The sequence below is a fragment of the Pseudopodoces humilis genome, chromosome 16 (genome assembly GCF_049639895.1).
Source record: "Pseudopodoces humilis isolate 2021_Gansu_Grassland_sample_001 chromosome 16, ASM4963989v1, whole genome shotgun sequence".
NCBI classification, from domain to species: Eukaryota; Metazoa; Chordata; class Aves; order Passeriformes; family Paridae; genus Pseudopodoces; species Pseudopodoces humilis.
Window position 1 is genome coordinate 7847334 of NC_142215.1, and position 19168 is coordinate 7866501.

The window sequence follows — 19168 nt, forward strand, 5'->3', positions numbered from 1 at the left end:
GAGGAGCGGGAAGTGGGCGCGGCGGGCGCTCAGCGGCAGCCAATGGGGGCCCGCGCTAGGCGAGGGCGCGAGCGGCCGTACCGGGCGGGCGATGGCCATGGCGGTGTGAGGGGCCTGCGCCATGTCGTGCTCGCACAGCGTCGTGTTCCTGCTGGATACCGCAGGCCCCGCGCGCCGCGAGCGGCTCCAGCGTGGCGCCCTCCGCCTCCTCACCCTCCTGGGCTGCCGCTTCGGCCTCTCCCGCCTCCGCTGGGCTTTCCGCTTCTTTGACTCGCTCGGCGGCCGCGGCGGAGCCTCACGGGGCGGCGGGTTCCGCCCGCCGGGGCCCCGCGCCTGGGAGCGGTTCGAGGAGGAGCTGGCGGAGCGGCTCGGAACACGGGCCCCCGCCTCCCTGCCCGGCCCCGCGCCGCGTGCTGCCCTCACGCACAGCGGGCTCAAGGAGACGCTGCTCGACTTCCAGTGGGACCGCCCGGAGATCGCGTCCCCCGCCAAGCCGCCCCGCAGGAGCCGCAGGACGGGGCTGGCCGCCCAGGAGCCCCCGGAGGCGCCGCCCGAGGGTTTCGTGAACGCCGTGTTCCTGTTCTCCCCCTGCCCGCACTCGCGGAGGGAGCTCCGGCAGTTCGTGTCGGGAAACGACGCCCCCTCCTCCCCTGGAGAGCCGCCCACGGCGCAGGAGCTGGCGGAGAAACTCCTGCCCAAGAGTGTCCAGGAGTTGCTTGTGGAACAGAAAATCACCCTGTTCTGGGTGGACACTGCCGACTGGGCTCAGGTAACGAGGTTACACAGCACAGCTTTCAGCTGTGAGCACTAGCGGGACATCTGCCACTCTGCTTTCTGGTCTAAGTAATCTTTGGGTAGTAGGGAACCACGCCAAGGTTCACTTACTGCCACTTTATCTTCAGCAAGGGACTGAAATCTGGAATGGAATCATCCACGTGGAGACTGAGATACATCTACAGTGGAGTAGCTGTACAGTGTTTATTGATGGGATGTCTTGTGCTTTGACTTAGAGGGGTGTTACAGCTGTTCAGAATTGCAGATAAGCAGCCTGATAGTTCAGGTGTGAACCATACCAGATTTAAAAAAAATACTTTAAAAATACCAGATAAAAAAAATGGTGTGACACGATTGCTAGGTTTTAATTCACTGGAAATAGTATTTACTTTGTTAGGTTCCTACGAAGGCTGATAAAGTCCATAAAAAAAACTCAGAAAGCACCGTGTTTAGATGCTATGGATACGTTTCACATGCCAGCTTTTTTTGAAAAAGTGCAATCTTTATTTATTTGCGTGAAAGCTCTCTCAATGCCAACCTTGAAACCAATCTATTACTTTTATTTCAGCTGATCGAATGCCCAGATCATGGTGGCTACTGGACAATGTTTGAAGTGATCTGTCAGATGGGAGGCACCATTTTGCCAGCTGAAGCCCTGGTGCACCCCGGGGCAGATGCTGCTCCTGGGTTCCCAGTGCCACAGGCTGTGCCTTGGGCCAGGCTTCTGCCTCTGGATGCGACTTTGAACTGTTTGTTCTCCAGGCCATCCCTGTATCGATCAGTGTTTCCCCAGCAAGAAGGAACATTGTTTTTCAGCATGCCTGGTAATAGAAAAAAAAGAAAAATATAGATGTGCATGGTAGTAACTGATCTCTCATGCAGGGTCCTTGATGAGCTTCCTTTGTAAGTACTGTGTGTAGAAGTAACTTCAGATATTTAAAAACCTAGGTGTTTGGTTTTTTTGAAGTTTGTGCTCTGCTTCTTCTGATAAGACAACTGTGAGCCCATGTTTCTGGTTTAGCCTGTTCAGTTTGCCATGCTCCTAGAAGCTTGGATGAAGAGCTCTTTCCTGGTCCCACCTTATAGAGGTGCACTCCCTTTTCTCATACAATTGTTCAATTTAGCTAAAATAAGAACATATTAAAAGCCCCTTCCAAAGAAAATAGATTAGCTGTAAAGCAGCATGCAGTATGCATGGGGTCTTTCTTTAGTGGTGCTTCCATCACTCAGCTCCTTGAGCACATGGGAAGGAGGTCAGTTCTGTAACACACTTACTGTAGAATATATTCCCTGTTTAATCTTGGGACTCACTTTTTGGACATTGAACTTGTCTCTTCACCTTGATGGAAAAATCTTTTTTACTTGCTTTCAGACTTTTTCTTTGTCCTATCCTTGCACAGGAGGAAAGAAGCAGGAAAGCTGTACTGTGATCCTGGAACCTCTTGCCATGAGTCAAAGACAACTGCAGTGTCCAGTCAGCATCTTCCTGAAAGGAAGCTTGACGGGTTGGAGCTTGGCACAGGCTGGCCACTTCCTCACAGAGAGCTGGATACTGCAGAGCTTGCAGGCTGGGCAGGGAGAATGTAACAGGTCTCTGTTCCATCAGCTCTTGAGGAGTCTGGTGGCTGAAGGAGTGCACATGGTAAATCTTCCCCTTTGCCTTGAACTTATACCTGCTCTGAAATGAACTGTGACAAAGGAGGTGGCAGTATCATGTTGTGAAGACAGTAATAGACACTGCACTGCAAATTGCTCATTTGAAGCTAAATTCAGAACATTTTTTTGAGATCATGTAACTCTATAACCTGCTTGTAAAGCATCTGTGCTCCTTAGGTCTCTGTATTTCTAGATAATGTAAACTCTTCTCTTTTTCCTTTTTTTTTTTTTTCCTTTTAAAATGCAGATTGCTGAAGTATCTCTGTCTAAAACTTGGTGCCCCTGCACTGCTGTTCTGTCGCCGCTTTCGGAGGATGCTGCAGTTCTGACTGTGCTTGGTCCTGAGAAGACTGCTGAAATTCAGGGATGCAGCCTAGAAGGAGCTGTAGTGGAAGACTCTTCCCAAAACTGTCCTACTCACCTGCCAGAAATCGTGAATAGTGTGTTGACTAAAATTGACATGTCAGTGGGAGATTCTCTGGCCAGTCTGGGTAAGTGTCAGGAAATGCAAAACTCGCCATCTTTTGATCATCTCCAGATCTGCAGTGGAAAAAAAAATCTAAATTAATGATTTCCTCCTTGAGGAGAAATTCTCCTTGAGTCTCATTTCTGGGACTTGTTCGTTGTGTCATCTGTAGCTAAGGCCTTATGATGTGATGTAGAAAGGAGTCTCTATGGGTGTAGCTTTGTTTTATTGACAGAGTGTTAGTTTCCATTAGCTTGCAGATAAAGCATGGCTACGTGTGCCTGAGAGCATGCTTTTAGAAGGAGGCTTCTTAAAATGCGTCACATGGGCCAGTAAAGCCTTTGGGTGGGATAGCAGCAAGGAGGCTGCTTTTACATGTGTGTTTTGTGTTAGAGTGAATCTTCTCATCTTCTGATGTATTGGCTATGAAATTGTCTCTCCAGGATCAAAGATTTGCAAACCTCTGTGTTAGAGCTTCTGTGAAGGCTGGGACCTTCTGCCACTTAGTTCAGCTTTTCTAATTTTTGTGTATGTGTGTGTCTGCTTACAGAAGAAGAAATTCCAGTGTCAGAGTGGGTCCAGCGGGAACTGTCCCATACAGCAGGCTGGCATCCTTCAGTACTGGAAGCATGGTATCCTGCATCCAATGCTTGTGGAGCAAGCTCAGATCTGATGGAGTCATTCAGGTATTTTTCTGAATGTCTCTGAGCAATAATCAAGGATTTCTGCTTCCTATTAAGGGAGTATGGCTGTAGCATTGCTAAGAGTTCTAGAATTAAGTGCTTCTCTACTGCTTTTATTTCTGTACTTAGTTTACTGGTGGCTTATCTCTTGGTGGGGTATATAGACAAAAGAAATTTGGAACAGGATGTTTGGGTATCTGTTTGCATGGATTAAAATCTTGGTAGTTTCAGGAGTTATAAAGGTCACTTAAAATGACCTTAAGCTACTTGGGAAATAACAAATTTCAGCTTTTATGGGATGGTAAGATCCAGTGCAAGATACTGAAGATGTGGTTGTGTGCAGTTGATGGTTATTTGGAATGAATCGGCTTGCTTTCTTCAAAGAGCATGCTGAGGGAAACAAAAGAGCCTAATGCAGGGTAGTTTAGAAAGCACAAAGCTGCTCATTTAGTTTTGTGGTACACGTCAGTGCCATATCAGTTGTACATTAATGTAATGCTTGTTTCCAGCATTTTAAGATGGTTTGGGTTTTCTGCATCTCCTAAGTGTGTTGGGGAACAAGTGCTGGGAGAGTTACTAATGTGTACTACTTGCACTATATTGCTGCAGACTGGAACCTAGAAAAGCCTTGTTTCTGTCCATGGGAAGAAGGGATATGCCTCCTACTCCCACCCTTTTTTGGTAATGGTACTGTTCTTTCATATAGGCTCCTGCAGGTTCCTGGTGCTAACAGGAGGGCTGATGCAGACCAATGTAATGTGGAGCTCTCAGAAAGTCTATCTGAGCTGTACCAGAGAAAATTCAATGAAACCTCTGCTGCAGCTGGACCAGGAAATAACAAAAGAAGACGTATGTATACTTTGGGATTATGTGTGCGTGTTGTCAATAAAAGACGGTGCATGAACCCCAGAGATCTGTGCTCTAAGTAATACCATGCTTTAGATTTGTTTTTTTTATTTAGGGACAATCTCATTTACTTATTAGTATTAGGTTTGTCCTGTAGTAGAACCCAAATTATTGTAATTCAAGGCTGTGCAGGGACTGACAGAGCTGTTAAAAGCAGCATGTAGAGCACTGCAGTTTAATTAGCTGTTGAAACAGGGATTGTTCCAGCTACTAGTAAATATTACAACCACTCAATTGTGTTCTAATTAGAGAAATAAAACACTTTCTTCTAGAAAAGTTTAATCAATGCTTTTCTCTACACTAACCAGAGTTGACCGTACCCTAGCCTTATGTATCTGTAAGTCCTGCTCTGTTAGCTGTTTCTATTTCCGTGACTATTTCTGCTGCCTATATATATAACTTCTGATTAAACTTGTGTAAGTTCTTGTGCAGAGCAATATGCATCTGGCTTTTTATTAGAAGAAGTAGCTGCCTGCTACATTGCCTATATGTTGATTTCATGAAGAAATACCAATCTTTTGGGGCCATGTTTTCCTCTAGGAGGTTACCAAGTTCACAGTAATACAGAATTTCGTGCTGTTCTCTACCTTGGATGGAGTTCCTGCCCCAGTGTGCTGATGGTAGAACTCTCTCTTGTGGCATTTCAGGTGGGGTTCCCCGAACTCCAGTCAGGCAGAAGATGAAGACCATGCCCAGATCCCTGCAGATGCTCAATGTAGCAAGACTGAATGTAAAAGCTCAGAAGTTTCAACCTGATGCTGTGCCACCAGCAGTGAATGAGAAGGTTCCACAGAAGCCTTCAGCAAAAAGATTGGATGAAAAGGTGGAAGGAAAGGCAAAAGTACTTCAAATACCAATTGGTGTGTGTTAAGTTGTTATCTTTCTGTCCTGATACATCCCATATGAACTCTTGATATCCTGATATAGCAGTCATAGAGGATTTTTATGGAATGGAGTATTCAGTACCAAGGAGCAGATCAGTGTTCGAGTTTCTGTATCTTCAGCATGACAAAGAGTAGACATTTTTTCCCACCCTTCTGCCATTTAGTTTCTGATTCTTTACAAACTAGTGTTGCAGCTGTTTTTGGGGTTAGTTTATTGCCTTGTATCCATCTGAAAAAAGTAATAAGGATTTACTTTTTAAATTTTTTTAACCTAAAGAAATAGAGGGAAGCATTTATCAGGGTATAACTGGAAATGTAGTCCTGCTTACTAATTAGGCAGAAATAAAAGGCATTTAGTTTGCTGACCTTAAGCAGACTTTGTTGATTATAGGATTGATTTAGCTTATAATGTATCATGAGCCTGGACCTGGGACTGCCTCTGTTATTGTGCTGTGGTCTGGATGCATCACTGCTGGAGGAAATATTTATTATTACCTCCTCTGTTCCCTTCTTCAGCTGGGCTGAGTATTTTATCAGTGAGATGTGGTGAACATGCATTTAGTTAACAGAGACCATTTCCTTGCAGACTTCCAAACAGAGGAGGAGCTGCAGTCCCACTTGGCTGCAAGCTACCAGAAGGCTGTTGCTGAGGGAATTCCCTCGTCTGTGTGTGCTCAGAATATGATTGTGGCCATTAAAAGGTTCTTGAAAATACAAGGTGTCAAAGAGAAAGAGGTAGGTAAGAGCATATGGGCAGGGTTGTTACTGATCTGGAAGTTAGAATTTTTACTATTTTGGGCTACCTTTCCTTCATATTTCCAGAAATTGTATGTGGAGTTACTCCATGGTCACTGACTGCTTCTATCTGTGAGGACTCAATAGTGAAAAACTAAATGCTTGTAAAAAATGTAGGAAAATCCTGTTCATGTATCAGTTTACAACTTTGCTAAATGTTGCAAGACATCTTTTCTTTACATTGACCTCCTCACAAAGTCTAATTTCAAAAAATACATTCTTGCAAACTGTATTTTAAAGAAGATGCTTCTTTTGTTATGCATTACATGGCAAATCTAGGCCTGGCTTTGCAAGGAAAGAGAAATTGTTCAAGGTATTTCTTACAATCTTTAGCACTATTTATAGGTTTACAACAATCTGAAACCAAAACTGGTAAACCTGTGATTAATTTAACAAAAACACCATGAGAGACAAATCCAAAGTGGATCCAGAGTGAAGAAAGCCTGAAACTGTGAGCAAGAGACCTCTGTGATTTCAAGCTCCAAGTTGTTGTGTCATAACTTTGCTACTGAAAGGAAACATAATTCCTTTCCTTGAAAGAAAAGGAAAAAAACTGAACTGTATCCGAATATACGACCCAAAAGACTGGGGGGGATAACTGGGGGACCTGCCCTGTGGAAGGGAACAGTTTTGAAGTTCTTGCTCTCATTATGTGTCTGCAGATGGCGTGTGTGGGAAGAGTCAGAAACCATCTCCTGAAGACCAGCAAAATGCTCAGACAACAGCATGGCTCACAGAAGGAGACCAAAGTCAGAGAGTATGAGACACTGTATTTACTTCAGCTTCTAAGATATTGTGGAGTTGGTTAGCAGTTTTTAATGGTGGCTTTTTTGTACAACTGGAAAAGTATTTACATGGGGCAAATATTTCAAGGGGAGTCTCTGGTTGCAGTAAAATCATTTCATTAAATGCAAATATACCCGTGTTGTGTGATAAGCACTGCAGCCTATATCTGGAATGAGGCATCTCCCTTGCCACCAAAATGAAACGCTAACTAAATTTTGCTGTCAAAAGGAACCACTTCCCTTCCCATTGCTTTTTTGAGCACACCTTTTGCAGTAAATCTGCTGTTTCCATTAGAAAAAGAGGTGGTGGATAATTACTTGTTTCCTTAGGTGCCGACTTCAGGTATTTTTGCGCCTTGAGTTGTGCCTTCAGTGCCCTTCGCTGCAAAGCAATGCTGAGGAAATGGAGCAGCTGTTAGAAGAGGTAAGGAAAGTACAAACCAGGTTGTGTTTCTGCATGGCACTAGAAATGCAGACCTGGAACCTGCTTTTCCTTTGATTTTACACTAACACATTATATTTTACACTAAAATATCTGGTGCTGCAGCTGTCACACCTTAATCCATTTTGCCACCTGGCTTTCTCTTCCAGGTGACAGATATGCTGCGCATTTTATGTCTGACTGAAGACCCAGCCTATCTTACAAAGTTTCTAGAGGAAATACTAGAATTGTAAGTTCTTCAGCATGACTTATGTGTTGCTGGGGCCTGTGGTTTGGGTCGGATGTTGTCTGTGAGTAGAGAGCAATCAACAGCTTTGATTTACTGCATCTTTGTAATTCTCAGAAATTTAGACGTGTTCTCTTTATTACACTTATATTTTGGTTAAAGAAAAGGTAGCTGACAAGCAAGTAAATTAAAAAACCCAGTTGCTATTCAGTTTGTTGTTTGTAAGTTGATGTGTAAGAGTAACGATTTAGTTCACACCTTGGATTTGAAATACCAACAGTTTTGAGGAGGGATGTGTTTCATATGGGTTCTCTCTGGTGCTCCAGGTATATGAATTCTGTACCGAAGACCCTTGGAGATATTTATTATGGTCTGGGTACTCAAATACCTCCGAAGCTGGCATCTGTTCTGCCTTCAGACTTCTTCAGTGATGACTCCATGACTCTGGATAGCAAATCTCCAGGCCTTCCTCCCTCTTTATCATCTGTCTTAACTCCCAGCGCTCTTTGCACTGAGAGTGATCAGCTGGAGGAGCTGCGCACCAGATCTGCCAAAAAGAGAAGGTAGTAATTCCAAACAGGAGGCAGCTTTTTGTTAACTATAAAAAATACAATCTTGATTTTGTATTTGTATCTTATGCAAAAGTACTTTTCAGGAGCATCTTCCATGAGACCAAAAGCACGTTATGCTGTGCAATAGCTGATCAATATTGTTAAAGTGATTTACTGGAGATCTCTGTGTTGGGGAAATCTGTGTTCATATTAGCAAATTGTGAATGAATTCCAATACCAACCTTAGGAATAGCTTTTTATATTGCAAATCATATCCCAGTGTTACAGTAAGTGAGGTATCAACTCAGTTTGCAATTTGAATTTAGGTATACACTACCTATATCTCGAGTCAAATCTAAGTTTAATTGTCAGTAGGTTGTTAACTGTGCTTTTTATTTTATTTTAACTTAATTTTTATGTATTTTCTAAAGGAAAAATGTGTTGGCCAGACACAGGAGCATGACAGAAGCACCGCAGAACTTGCGTCAAATTGAGATTCCCAAGGTAGCCAAGAACCCCATCAGAAAGGTAAAACTCTTGCAGAAGGATTGTGAGTTGTGATTCTTGACTGCAAAAATTCTTGCTCTGTATTCCCTTAGTAAGTGTGCCATGTATCAGCTGTACAGAGATCAAATTGTTTTGAAGGAGAAATTGAAATAATGTGTGGTTCAGAGCTTATAGTTAATATTCACACTTAAGCATAACATTGCACTGCTGCTGAGGCTGATTTCTTTGTTTCAGGAGAGCTTGCGTTCTTACCTTGCCACTGAGAAGTCCCAGCAGATGCCTTTGTTGCAGAAAGAGGCAGTGCAAGGTATATTGACTTCTGGCTTGTTCATGGAAAGGTGCATCCTCAGCACATGTTGTCCCTGTAAATTTTACTGAGCCATGATGAAATTATGCTGAGGCATGCTGGAAATCTGAAGGAAGTTTTGCTGAGTTCTGCAAAAACTTTGAGGGGAAAAAAGTATGCGGTATTCTGCGTACTTAGACGCAGAACACTTAAATTTCGTGTCCTCAAAAGAAAACCTTGACTCTTGAAATTATTTCCATCTTCTCTGTCCTGAAAAGAAAATGGGGACAAGAATGAACTATATCTGAAAATAGGATATATCCCCACAAATACTTCATAAAAATAAATCTCACATGTGTTGTCTGAACCAAGATGTGCTTTGGTTGAGATTTTGTAGTGCACCTAATATTCCACGTGGGACACTGACTGCTTTTTCTGCTATGGCATCTGCTTGTAGCTTATTGCTGGAAAAATGCAAATAATACAAATTCAGAAAAGAAGGTTGGAATGGATTTAGAGGAGGACATGTTCCAGTAGCAGAAAAAAACCAACTTTTCAAAGCTTTTTAGCCTCTAAAAAGGTGTCTTTCCATGCTGGTATATTGTTCTATCCCTAGTGGCCTGACAAAATTACCTTTGTATTTCTTTTTTCTTTCTTTTTTTACTTCTGCTTTTCCTTGTAATCTGATCTTTTATTGCTTTTCTTGCCTCACAGAGGTTACAAAAGTAAGGAGGAATCTCTTCAATGAAGAGGTACTTTCACCATCAAAAAGGTCGCTGAAAAAGATGCTTAGAAGCCAGTCAGTATCTGCTGTGGAAGGCCTAAAATACAAATGCACCAGTGAGGGCAACAAAGGTATGTTGTACATGTTGGATTGTTGTGGAAGAGCTTTTACTAAAATTCCTATTTTTGCATTCCCAGTTCTATGAAACAATTATGACCTGTTTTTTATAAAGGACAAAAGGAGGTCATTGCAGTGGTGTTTGGAGGGTGAATAATGATGGTATTGAAACTGAAACCTGTTTTTACTGGAACTCTTTACATCTCATGAAGAAAATTAAAGTTAAAATAGCTTGGTTAAAAAAGGATCTGTGAAATAAAGTGAAATTATCTCAGTAGGTTAACTATGTCTGACATGGTACTGTTAGTAATATTGAGGGAGTGGGAAGGAGTTGTTGACACTGGACTGAAATAATGATAGCTTGTGAGTGCTGGGAGACAGCACAGAGATTCTGTATTGACTGTCATTCTTAAGCTTATGCCTGTACAAAACTGTATTTATTTGTTCCAAGTACTTTATATTGTGTGATGTTATAGCTCTTGCATGATTTTTAGATCATCGCAAGTTATTGACCAAGAGAGTTTCAGAAACACCACTACATAAGCAGGTGTCCAGGAGACTCCTACACAAGCAGATCAAAGGCCGGTGAGTTCTTTCTGAATTTCTTCAGTAAGTATTGGCTGTCTAATTAATGGATGCCTAATTAATGGCTGTGAACAGAATTACCAGGTATCGTTGTGGTCAAAGATAATCTTCACTTAAGGCAGTAAGAGGACCAGTGGAGGCTAAATGCCATTGCTTAAGTGGGGAAATACTGTTTGCTTCATCATGTAAGTCAGGCTGCTTTAATTCCTGCAGCTAATGTCTTTTTGGGTTCAGTTCCAGATTCAAGGGCTTCTGAAGAAAAGGCTCTTGCTGTATTTTGTGGACTCCAGGCTGAATTGTAGCATTTTCTTTCATATAGAAGTGTTACCTGTACATCTAGGGAGCTCCCCATACTTTATTACATGTCAATAGGAGGCAAAGTACTCACTAATTGCTCACTTAGAGTAGCCCACAAAGCAATATATTGGTGTAGAATAGAGCACTGCTATTCAGTTTCTGTGGCAAGTTCTGTTCCTGTAAATGTGTTCAGTATGCTGAGCCCAAAACGTCTGTTGTTTCTCAAGGTCTTCTGATCCAGGTTGTGACACTGGTGTCGTAGAAGAATCTCCAGAGAAGGCCATATATGGTAAGCACTGATTTTTCATTAAAAGTGGTTTGGCTGTATCGGAGCTCATAAGATGAGTGTGCTTTGATTTGGCTAATTCATGAGAAGTCAGTCCAAAAGTGTTACACTGTTCTCACAGAACCACTTGCTGCTCACTGCTTTAACAGCTCTGTACAGTAGAAGTTAAAAAAGAGAGGTAGATAGTAAGTCTTTTAAAAGAAAAAACGTGAAGGACTTGAAGGGTGAAGAAGATTTGGAGTTGCTATAATTACTGTCAAACCAGCACATGCTTATTTTTAATGTAGCTTCACCATGTTGTGCTGTGACCCTGCTCTGGTTTCTGCTGTAACAGACAGCCACCTGGCTCTCAGGAGTGTCTCATGTTGGCTACTGCTGTTCCTTTTCCCCAGAAGGGAAGAAAAAACCAGCATGTCTGGGCAAGCAGGAAAATGAAATTGCTAGCAAAAAAAGACAAGCATTAACCCATCTTTTAACTTGGATGTAACTTGCATTGAACATGGCTTTTCTAGCATTTCTTTCCATATAATTGCTAAAGAGGAATGATGTTGGAGAAGATGAAACAGGTAAACCTTATAAATATGATTGTTTAGCAAAAGATTCTGAAAATATGAAACCTATAATCGAAATAAAAATGCAAACTAGCTTTGAGACATAGGATACTGTGTTAGTTACTATATAACCAAAGAACAATAGCCTAGCCAGCTGAAGGAGAATCCCTGTTGATTGAACAATACCCTTCTGCTGACAGTGAATCCAAAGGTCGAAGCAGCAAGAGAAGAATTTGAAGAGTAGCTTTTAGAGTTTAAAATGTAACAGTGTATGGTAATGTAGTAGTTCTTATAGGCTATATGTAAATTCTTTAGAATGTGTGTCACGTACTGCTTGGGTACTGGGAATTAGAATATTCACCATAGAAAAAGATATAACGTATTGTAACAAGAACTGCACTCTCTTTACCTCTTACTCTCTTAACTTCTCTTAACCTCTTACGGCTCTTAACCTCTCTAATCTTTCTTAACTTCCTCCCTCCTGCCCCCCTCTCTCTACCCCCTTAATTGCCTACTGCTCTCATGCTCTCAGCCCCTCTTTCCACTCTCTCTCCTTGATCATGTTTAACGCTGTGGCTGGCAGTGTAAACAGATCTCTTCTACCTAAATAATAAACTGCTTATCCCAAGAGCAGCCTGGCTTAGGGAAGTCTCCCACCGCGAGCCCGTTTTACTCCTACAGAATGAGAATAATCATGAGTTAGAGGAGAGGCATCATACTTTAGAAGGAGATTTGTATGCATAAATAGTCCAATTCTTCAAGAAAACTGAACCTTTTTTCTTCACCTGCTTGCCTTCCTGGGTGAGATAGGTGTGTGTAGAGAAGTTTCTTCTGAGAGTATGCTCCTTGCAGTTGTGAACTGTTCCTGATGACGTGCCCATTGCTGAGGGGGAAAGAAGGCTCAATCACCAATGTCCTTGCCTTTTCAGAAGCAGGTTTGAGAAGAAGCCCACGCATCAAACAGCTGTCTTTAAATAGGACCTGCTCTGGTGCTTTCTATTCCACTGCACAGCCCAGCTCAAAAAATTCACAGCACCTCCACCAGGGACAAGAAAAGGAGAGCTGTAAACTGCAGAATGTAGAAGGTACTAAGTGGGATTTGAACAGACTGATACTGCTGATCTATAAAGCTGGCATGGATAGCTCCGAGTTTGATTTGATTTGGCTCTATAAGAGACTAAGAAGCTAAGAGCTGTCATGTAATACCTTCTGTAGACAGAAATTCATCCTCAGTAATTATTTTTTAATTGGTAATCTGAATTTTGAGGGTGGTAATGCAGCTATTTCTATGATGAATTCACTGCCAACTTAACAAACCAGTCAGGCCCATCTAACAGAATACCACTGATTGTCAGTCTGCATTCCTTAAATGCAGTGAAATCCTTGTGAAATATGGGACAGAAATCCTATAGCTTACTTTCAGTCTACTCAGTGGCAGCATAAAGCAATGACTGATGGGATCTTCTTTGCAGGCTTTCTCAGTAGGATTATCAGCTAAAAATGGTGACACTTAGTTCTTTATATTCTACTTATTAGAATCCTTAGTCATGAACCAGAACTATCTAAAGCTACAAGCTATAAATAGAATAAGAGGCCGAGGTATTTTGTACCCTTTTTTACCATTGGAGCACAAGGAGATGGATATTAATTTCATAATGGGAAACAACAATAATTCTGGTGAAGCTTTAACATTTGGCTAGAAAGGAACATGCCAGGGATATGAGCTTTTATACTGCTTTTCCACACGTCTGATGTGATTCAGATAATTGTGGCATGTTACTTTGTATTAGTTAAATTGTACTGTTCCTATTTATAGGCCTTAACCAGCATTCAGAGGGCCCCCCTGTCCAGACTCCAAAGAGGTTTTTCTTTGGTGCAGTCATTGACATGTGTAGTCCTGCAGTGAAGCATTCACCTGGAAGGAGGAGAACAAGAAAAGATTCCTTAAACTTAGAGGAGCTCCCCTCATGTCAGGTACAAACAGTTACCTCCCTTTCTCTTTCTTCCCATCCTCATTTTCTCCTCCATTCATCAACATCTTAAATTTAGTGTTCCTTAAGTCTCATCCAATTGGTTTCTTATGTTTCAAATCTTGGGAAGTAAATATGAAGTTGGATAGATAATACTCCTAGAGCAAACATGATTCTTGAATTTACTATTTTTCCTCTGCAGACTCCTAGAAAAATACCTCATAAATTTTCCCAGAAGCCACTAAATTCTGCCAGTAAGGTCCCAAGGAGATCGCCTCGCATTGTCCACAGGACACCACAGAAGCTGGAGAAGACACCTGGCAAAAATTCAGCAGCTAAGCAGCCTGTAGCTAAATGTTTGGGAAAATACTTTTCTCATCCTGCACAAAGGGTCAAGTCTCCATCTGCGCTATCTGACAGCAAGAGGGTTCACTTACTGCCAGTAACTGCTGAGGACTGTTGTGCAGCACTAACACTTTCCCCTCCTTTCAAAGAGCCTGGCTTGCAAACACCAAAACATGAAGGGTTCATAGGGCTTAATGCCTCTGTATTACCTCCAACAGATTCAAATCCAGCTGCTTCTTATTCCCCCTCTGCCACTCAAGAAAGTTGTTTTACAGAGCTTCAGACTCCAAGACGTTCCTCAAGATATCTCTCAAAATTAGCATCTCCAGTTAGTGCTCGGAGGCAAATCCTCACAAAGGAAATTCAGGTGCAGTTAGATCAGTTCTCTCAAGCATGTAAAAGGACACCCAGGAAACTCGAAGATCGAGGTTCAAAGTTATGTACCAGCCCACTGAGTACAGAAATACCTCAACTTGCTGTGAGGCCAGAGCCTCTCTGCAGTTCTCCACTCCGTGAAAGTTCCACAAACACTGTGACAAACTGCTCTGCTTCCCACACGCAGGCAGGGGAGTCTGACTGGGAACCTGGTGCATCTACACCATCTTCTCAAAAGATTTCAGGTATTACTGGCACTTCACTTAAGTCTCTGCTTCACACATCGAAGCAGGCCAAACATGAAGCAGGTTCTAGAGGAGAGAGCCTCACATGTGCAACAATTACAAAAAATGAGGACAGTCGTCATGATAATGGTGATTACTGTTCTGTAGAAAGCCTTCAGCTTCATCAGTCCCAAGTTACTGAAAATACTTCTGTATTGGAGAAAAATAAACAGATGGATAGAGTGCCTCAAAAGTCTCCTTCAAGGGAGGACTTGGAAAACGTGGAAAACCATTTGTCTCCAAAGCGTTTTGCTGCAGGGCAGGAACATGGTCAGAATGCTGAGAGAGACTTCGAGCCATCACTTAAGGGGGAGAACTGCAGTGCAAACACCTGTGAGTCCTTCCTAAGTGATTTGCAAACAGTTAGTGATGACTTGGAAGCAAGAACTCCACTGAGGGAAGAATATATGGGACTGAAGGCTCCAAATCTCAAGAAACGCTCCAGATTTTCCCTGAATACTTTGCCTCCTCTGCAGAAGTCTCCTCCTGCCTATTCCTTACGCTGCACTGCAGACAGGAGGCAGCGGGAGGCTGCGGCACGCATGGGAGAGCCTCAGTTTGTAGCCAAGCTCTCAACTCCTGAAAGTCATCACAAACTTCTTTCTGCCAGCTCGCCGACGTATGAAGTGGAAATTGAAATGCAAGCTTCAGGCCTGCCCAAGCTTCGCATTAAGAAAATTGGCTCTTGCTCATCGTTGGAAGTTCAACCTGAAGCAAGTGCCAGCAAACCCAGGGGAGGAGAAAGCTCCTTCAGTGATTTTGCTATGACCTGGTGCAGCAAGCACCCAGGAAAACTAGCAGCTGCCTGTGTTTCTCCATCCTGCTGCCGTTCTTTCCATAGCACACCTGGGAAAGGCGCAGGACAGACCTACATATGCCAGTCATACACCCCAACAAACTGTGCCTCTACTGTCACCTCTCCCTTCCCTTTGGAAGCGGGAGTTCTCCGGACACCTTCTCCAAAGCAGAAAGGGAAGGCTACACCTGATGCCATCAATGACTGGCCTCGGAGGAAGAGAGCAGCAGGCAGCACTGCTAATGGGAGCTGTGGTCAGAGTGAGAGGAATGCTGATGATCAGACACGGGTGTCAGCAGGCAGAGAGAGAGCGATGAGGATCTCAGAACACTACAGCAGCAAAGTAACAAATACTCTTGGGGAATTTGAACTGGAAGGGATTTGCAGGCTCCAGGATCAGGCATCTCCTAGTGACTCTGAACTGAGGGCTGATGAGGACTCTGCCATGGGAACTTTTGGCTTAAAATCTCAGAAACGGGTCTTTACTTGCCTATCACCAGAAAAGGAGGAGAATCACAGTGCCAAGAGATCACATGCTGATAGGGGCAGCTTGGATTTCACTAGCTTTTCCACAGATGAGGGCAACAGAAGTAAATCAAGGACAGACTCTGTACTTTCTGACAAACCAGGAGCATGTGCTCTCAAAACACTGAAGCAGCACGGTAGTCTTGGGGATGATGATGTCTTCCTTTTGTCAGGTAATTAAATGGCATGAAAGTCACTCAGTTGAAATTCACATGTGGTTAAAAATGGGGCTTAGACTAAAACAAGAATGTGATTGTTTTCTGTGTAATTATGCTGAGGGATAGTGAGGTGAAAGGGGAGTGGCTTGTAGATGACATGGAAGATAATTATTTGGATAGGCAGACTGGTTTGGAGGAGTATTAATGATGGAAGAGAGATCAGAGAAATATGAAAGAGCAGGAGGCTGGAGGAACTAAAAGGAAAGTTTGAGAACTTGATGAGAGAGGATCCCAGTTGCATCCAGCTGGTGATTTGTTCAGGTTTGTGTTGATGCCACTGGCTTCTGCCCAGCATCCAGCTCTGAAGCCAACAATCTTAAGTGTAAAGCTTAGCTGCTTGAGTGCTTCAGACTGGAGCCTTGGCAGGGTTAGTCCTGTGGATGTTTGTGTTCACTGTTGCTCCAGTTGTCTCTGCCCATGGTGGTGGGTCTGTTGAAAGTGCTACCAGAAATTATTCCCTTGCTAGCAATGATGTATTGGGAGGTATATGGGTTTAAGCTGCCTCTTTGCTTTTGCTGTGGGTACAGACGATTCAGCTAACCTTGGTGAAACAGGCTGTTCAGCTCTGTAAACAAGGCCTTTTGAATTTCAAATACTTAATCCAGTATTGTTGTAGAAATTACAGGGCGCCGTGGCAGGTGTTGTTCTGTAGTCATTGCACTAAGCTTTGGTGTCTCTTTTCTCTTGCAAGGAAAGATTTGTATACAGAAGCAGTGTCTTACTCAACATTAGCACAGAAAAAAGGCCAAACCTTGAAGCAACATTAATCCATATTCAGGGCATGAAATAATAGCAGTGCTTAGCCTTAAGATGGTCCTGTAAGGGACTTTCTGTACCTACAGACCTTGTGTTTGTATTTCTAGATTATTGTGGTTGTAACAGTTTTCTTTCAGGACATGTGAAATACCTGTGTTTAATACAAGTGAAGTGATTTTTCTGCTAAGCCAGCTAAGAAAATTAAATGTGCTAAGAGCTGATTCTAGACTGCTGTTTACCTTTCTCAAATGCTAAAACACTGCTGTGACAGCCTAGAGTTTGTTTCAGGTAAACTCAAAATATCACTGATACTGATGTCAGTTTTGAGGTAACTTTAAGGCTGTGTGTGAGACTTAACATTTGAGTTGAGTGGATTTGCTGCAGCATCTCACTGTGCTTCTCCAGGCTCCATTCCATCCTTGACGAGGGGACTTTTTGCCAGCAGCCTTCTAGCCCTGACCCAGTCTCCACTGCTGTCCCCACCATCGGCTCAGAAAAAGCATATTCAAGGTAAGCACAAGAGAGGAAAGGCTGGGCTCAAGCAGACTGGCTGTGCTCTCTGCTTGCCTCCAGCTAATAAGAACAAAATCATGCTGTGCTGGGGGTTGGGCTTTGGGCAGAAAACCTGTGACTGTATCTGCCACTGCTGTGTTCAGTGTCTCAATCTCACATGCTTACAAGAAACTTGGCATGGACTGGGAAGTTTGGAAGGAGAGGTAGCAATGAAGAGAGAGTAGCTATGTGGGAAGTGCAACTTCCAGTTCTTGTCTCCACATGGTATTTGGCTTCTTGGAATCACCAGTGAATTCTGGTAGACTGTGGCTTTCATGTATTCTTTCTGTTTTTGTAGAAGAGGAATCTGATGCTGTCCAAATCACTGCCAACCAGGAGCTGTCTCCATTCCGTGTCATGGCTTCCAGGAGGCATCGCTTTAGCAGGACTTACTCACGGAAAAACCTGCTAAGCTGAAGTTTGGAGCCAGGCCAGCATGGGAAACTGTATTATCCCAGCTGTACAACACACATTTTAACAAAGACCAGTATTTGGTGCTTGACTTGAGCTGCCTTGTGTTGGTAGGAGACTGGATGTAAGCACATGGCATTAGAAATAAGGACCATTTTAAAAATCTATGGTTTCTTCCATCCATTCAAAGCATAGATTGGTCTTTCTGCTAGTGGAAGCTTCTGCAGTGAAGGTCCCAGCTCAAGAGGGAGAATTGTCACTTTTCTACAGGATTTTTGTAAAATAAACTGGTATGAATTTTCATTGTGTCCTTTAATCCAAAATCTGTCTTTGGCTTGAGGGATGGGGGCTGCAGGAAGGAGGATGCTGGAGGCGAATGGGTACAGAACAAGCTGTGTGCTCCTGCTGTGTCTTGTCCTCATACTAAATGGATCCCTCTGTTAATTGCATCCAGTTTGCCACGGCTTAGTGGGAAAATAACAAGTGGATTAATTAATTAGCCAAGTGCCAAGAGTACAGAAAAGGGGAAAGATAATTTAACTGGGAACATCTTTGTAGATCATGAATGGTTTGGTGTATCCGCTCCTGGCTACTGCTGGATAAGCAGATGCTGATGGAATGACTTTATTGTTCTTTTCTGCAAACTTGCAGTAAGCCAGAGAGAATTGGCTGGGGAAGTGTCCTTGAGAAGTAAAACTTGGACAGAATAACTGAAAATGACAGTTTCAAGGCTATTCTTTACCATACTGAGTCATGGATTAAATAGTGATTTAGTTGCCTGTGGCACATTTGTTTTCTAACCCCATGAAGAGAGCAGGAGCTGTGGTTTAGTGCTTGAGACGTAGCCTCCAAGGGGCTAAAATTGTGCATAATACTAGAAGGGCTGAATTTTTGCCCTTGGGATAGTGATCTGTTTGTGCATAGCAGGATCTCGGGGAACTCACCCTACTGTGTCTATTGACTGCACAGGAGGTGGAGAGCTATGAAGATGGTGTGAGGTCATCCTAAAACAAGGCATGAGAAAACAGGTTTGTTAGGTGGCTTTAAGGTTTTGAGGGACTAGATGGGATTGAGGGGAGCTTGTTTCCTGGACACACTGTTGCAGGAAAGCTGTTAATTTCCCACTGGGAAAATGGGTGGAATTCTGTGCTTAACGGTGATTGTTTTGCTTCTGGGAGAGCCGCACCTGCTTCAAGGTGGAGTGACATGAGCTTGGAGCTCCAAATCTACTACTTACTTCCAAGTAGGATGGATTGTTATCTCCCTATTGAAGGTCTTTGTTTTCAACAGCAGGAAATAAAGTGTCTCAATCTTGCATAGCTCAGCCACATATGAGAGCCTCAGTAATATCCCCCCCTCACTCACACCATTACAGGCAAGGTCAAGGACCTTGATCAGAAGGTGGTTCTTAAATC

The 19168-nt window shown here is 43.0% G+C and overlaps 1 protein-coding gene across 1 annotated transcript; it reads left to right on the plus strand.

The window, feature by feature from the left end:
• Window positions 1-96: 96 nt before the first annotated feature.
• TICRR (TOPBP1 interacting checkpoint and replication regulator) lies at window positions 97-18054 on the plus strand. The gene is made up of 22 exons (XM_014251350.2): window positions 97-769; window positions 1343-1598; window positions 2175-2416; window positions 2678-2921; window positions 3447-3582; window positions 4286-4428; window positions 5133-5345; window positions 5956-6104; window positions 6827-6921; window positions 7280-7373; window positions 7541-7620; window positions 7944-8180; window positions 8600-8696; window positions 8910-8982; window positions 9676-9816; window positions 10297-10387; window positions 10912-10973; window positions 12451-12606; window positions 13338-13495; window positions 13694-15989; window positions 17196-17300; window positions 17641-18054. The coding sequence occupies exons 1-22, from the start codon at window positions 122-124 to the stop codon at window positions 17757-17759; spliced, it is 5835 nt and encodes a 1944-aa protein (XP_014106825.2). The 5' UTR covers window positions 97-121; the 3' UTR covers window positions 17760-18054.
• The last annotated feature ends 1114 nt before the right edge of the window (window positions 18055-19168 follow it).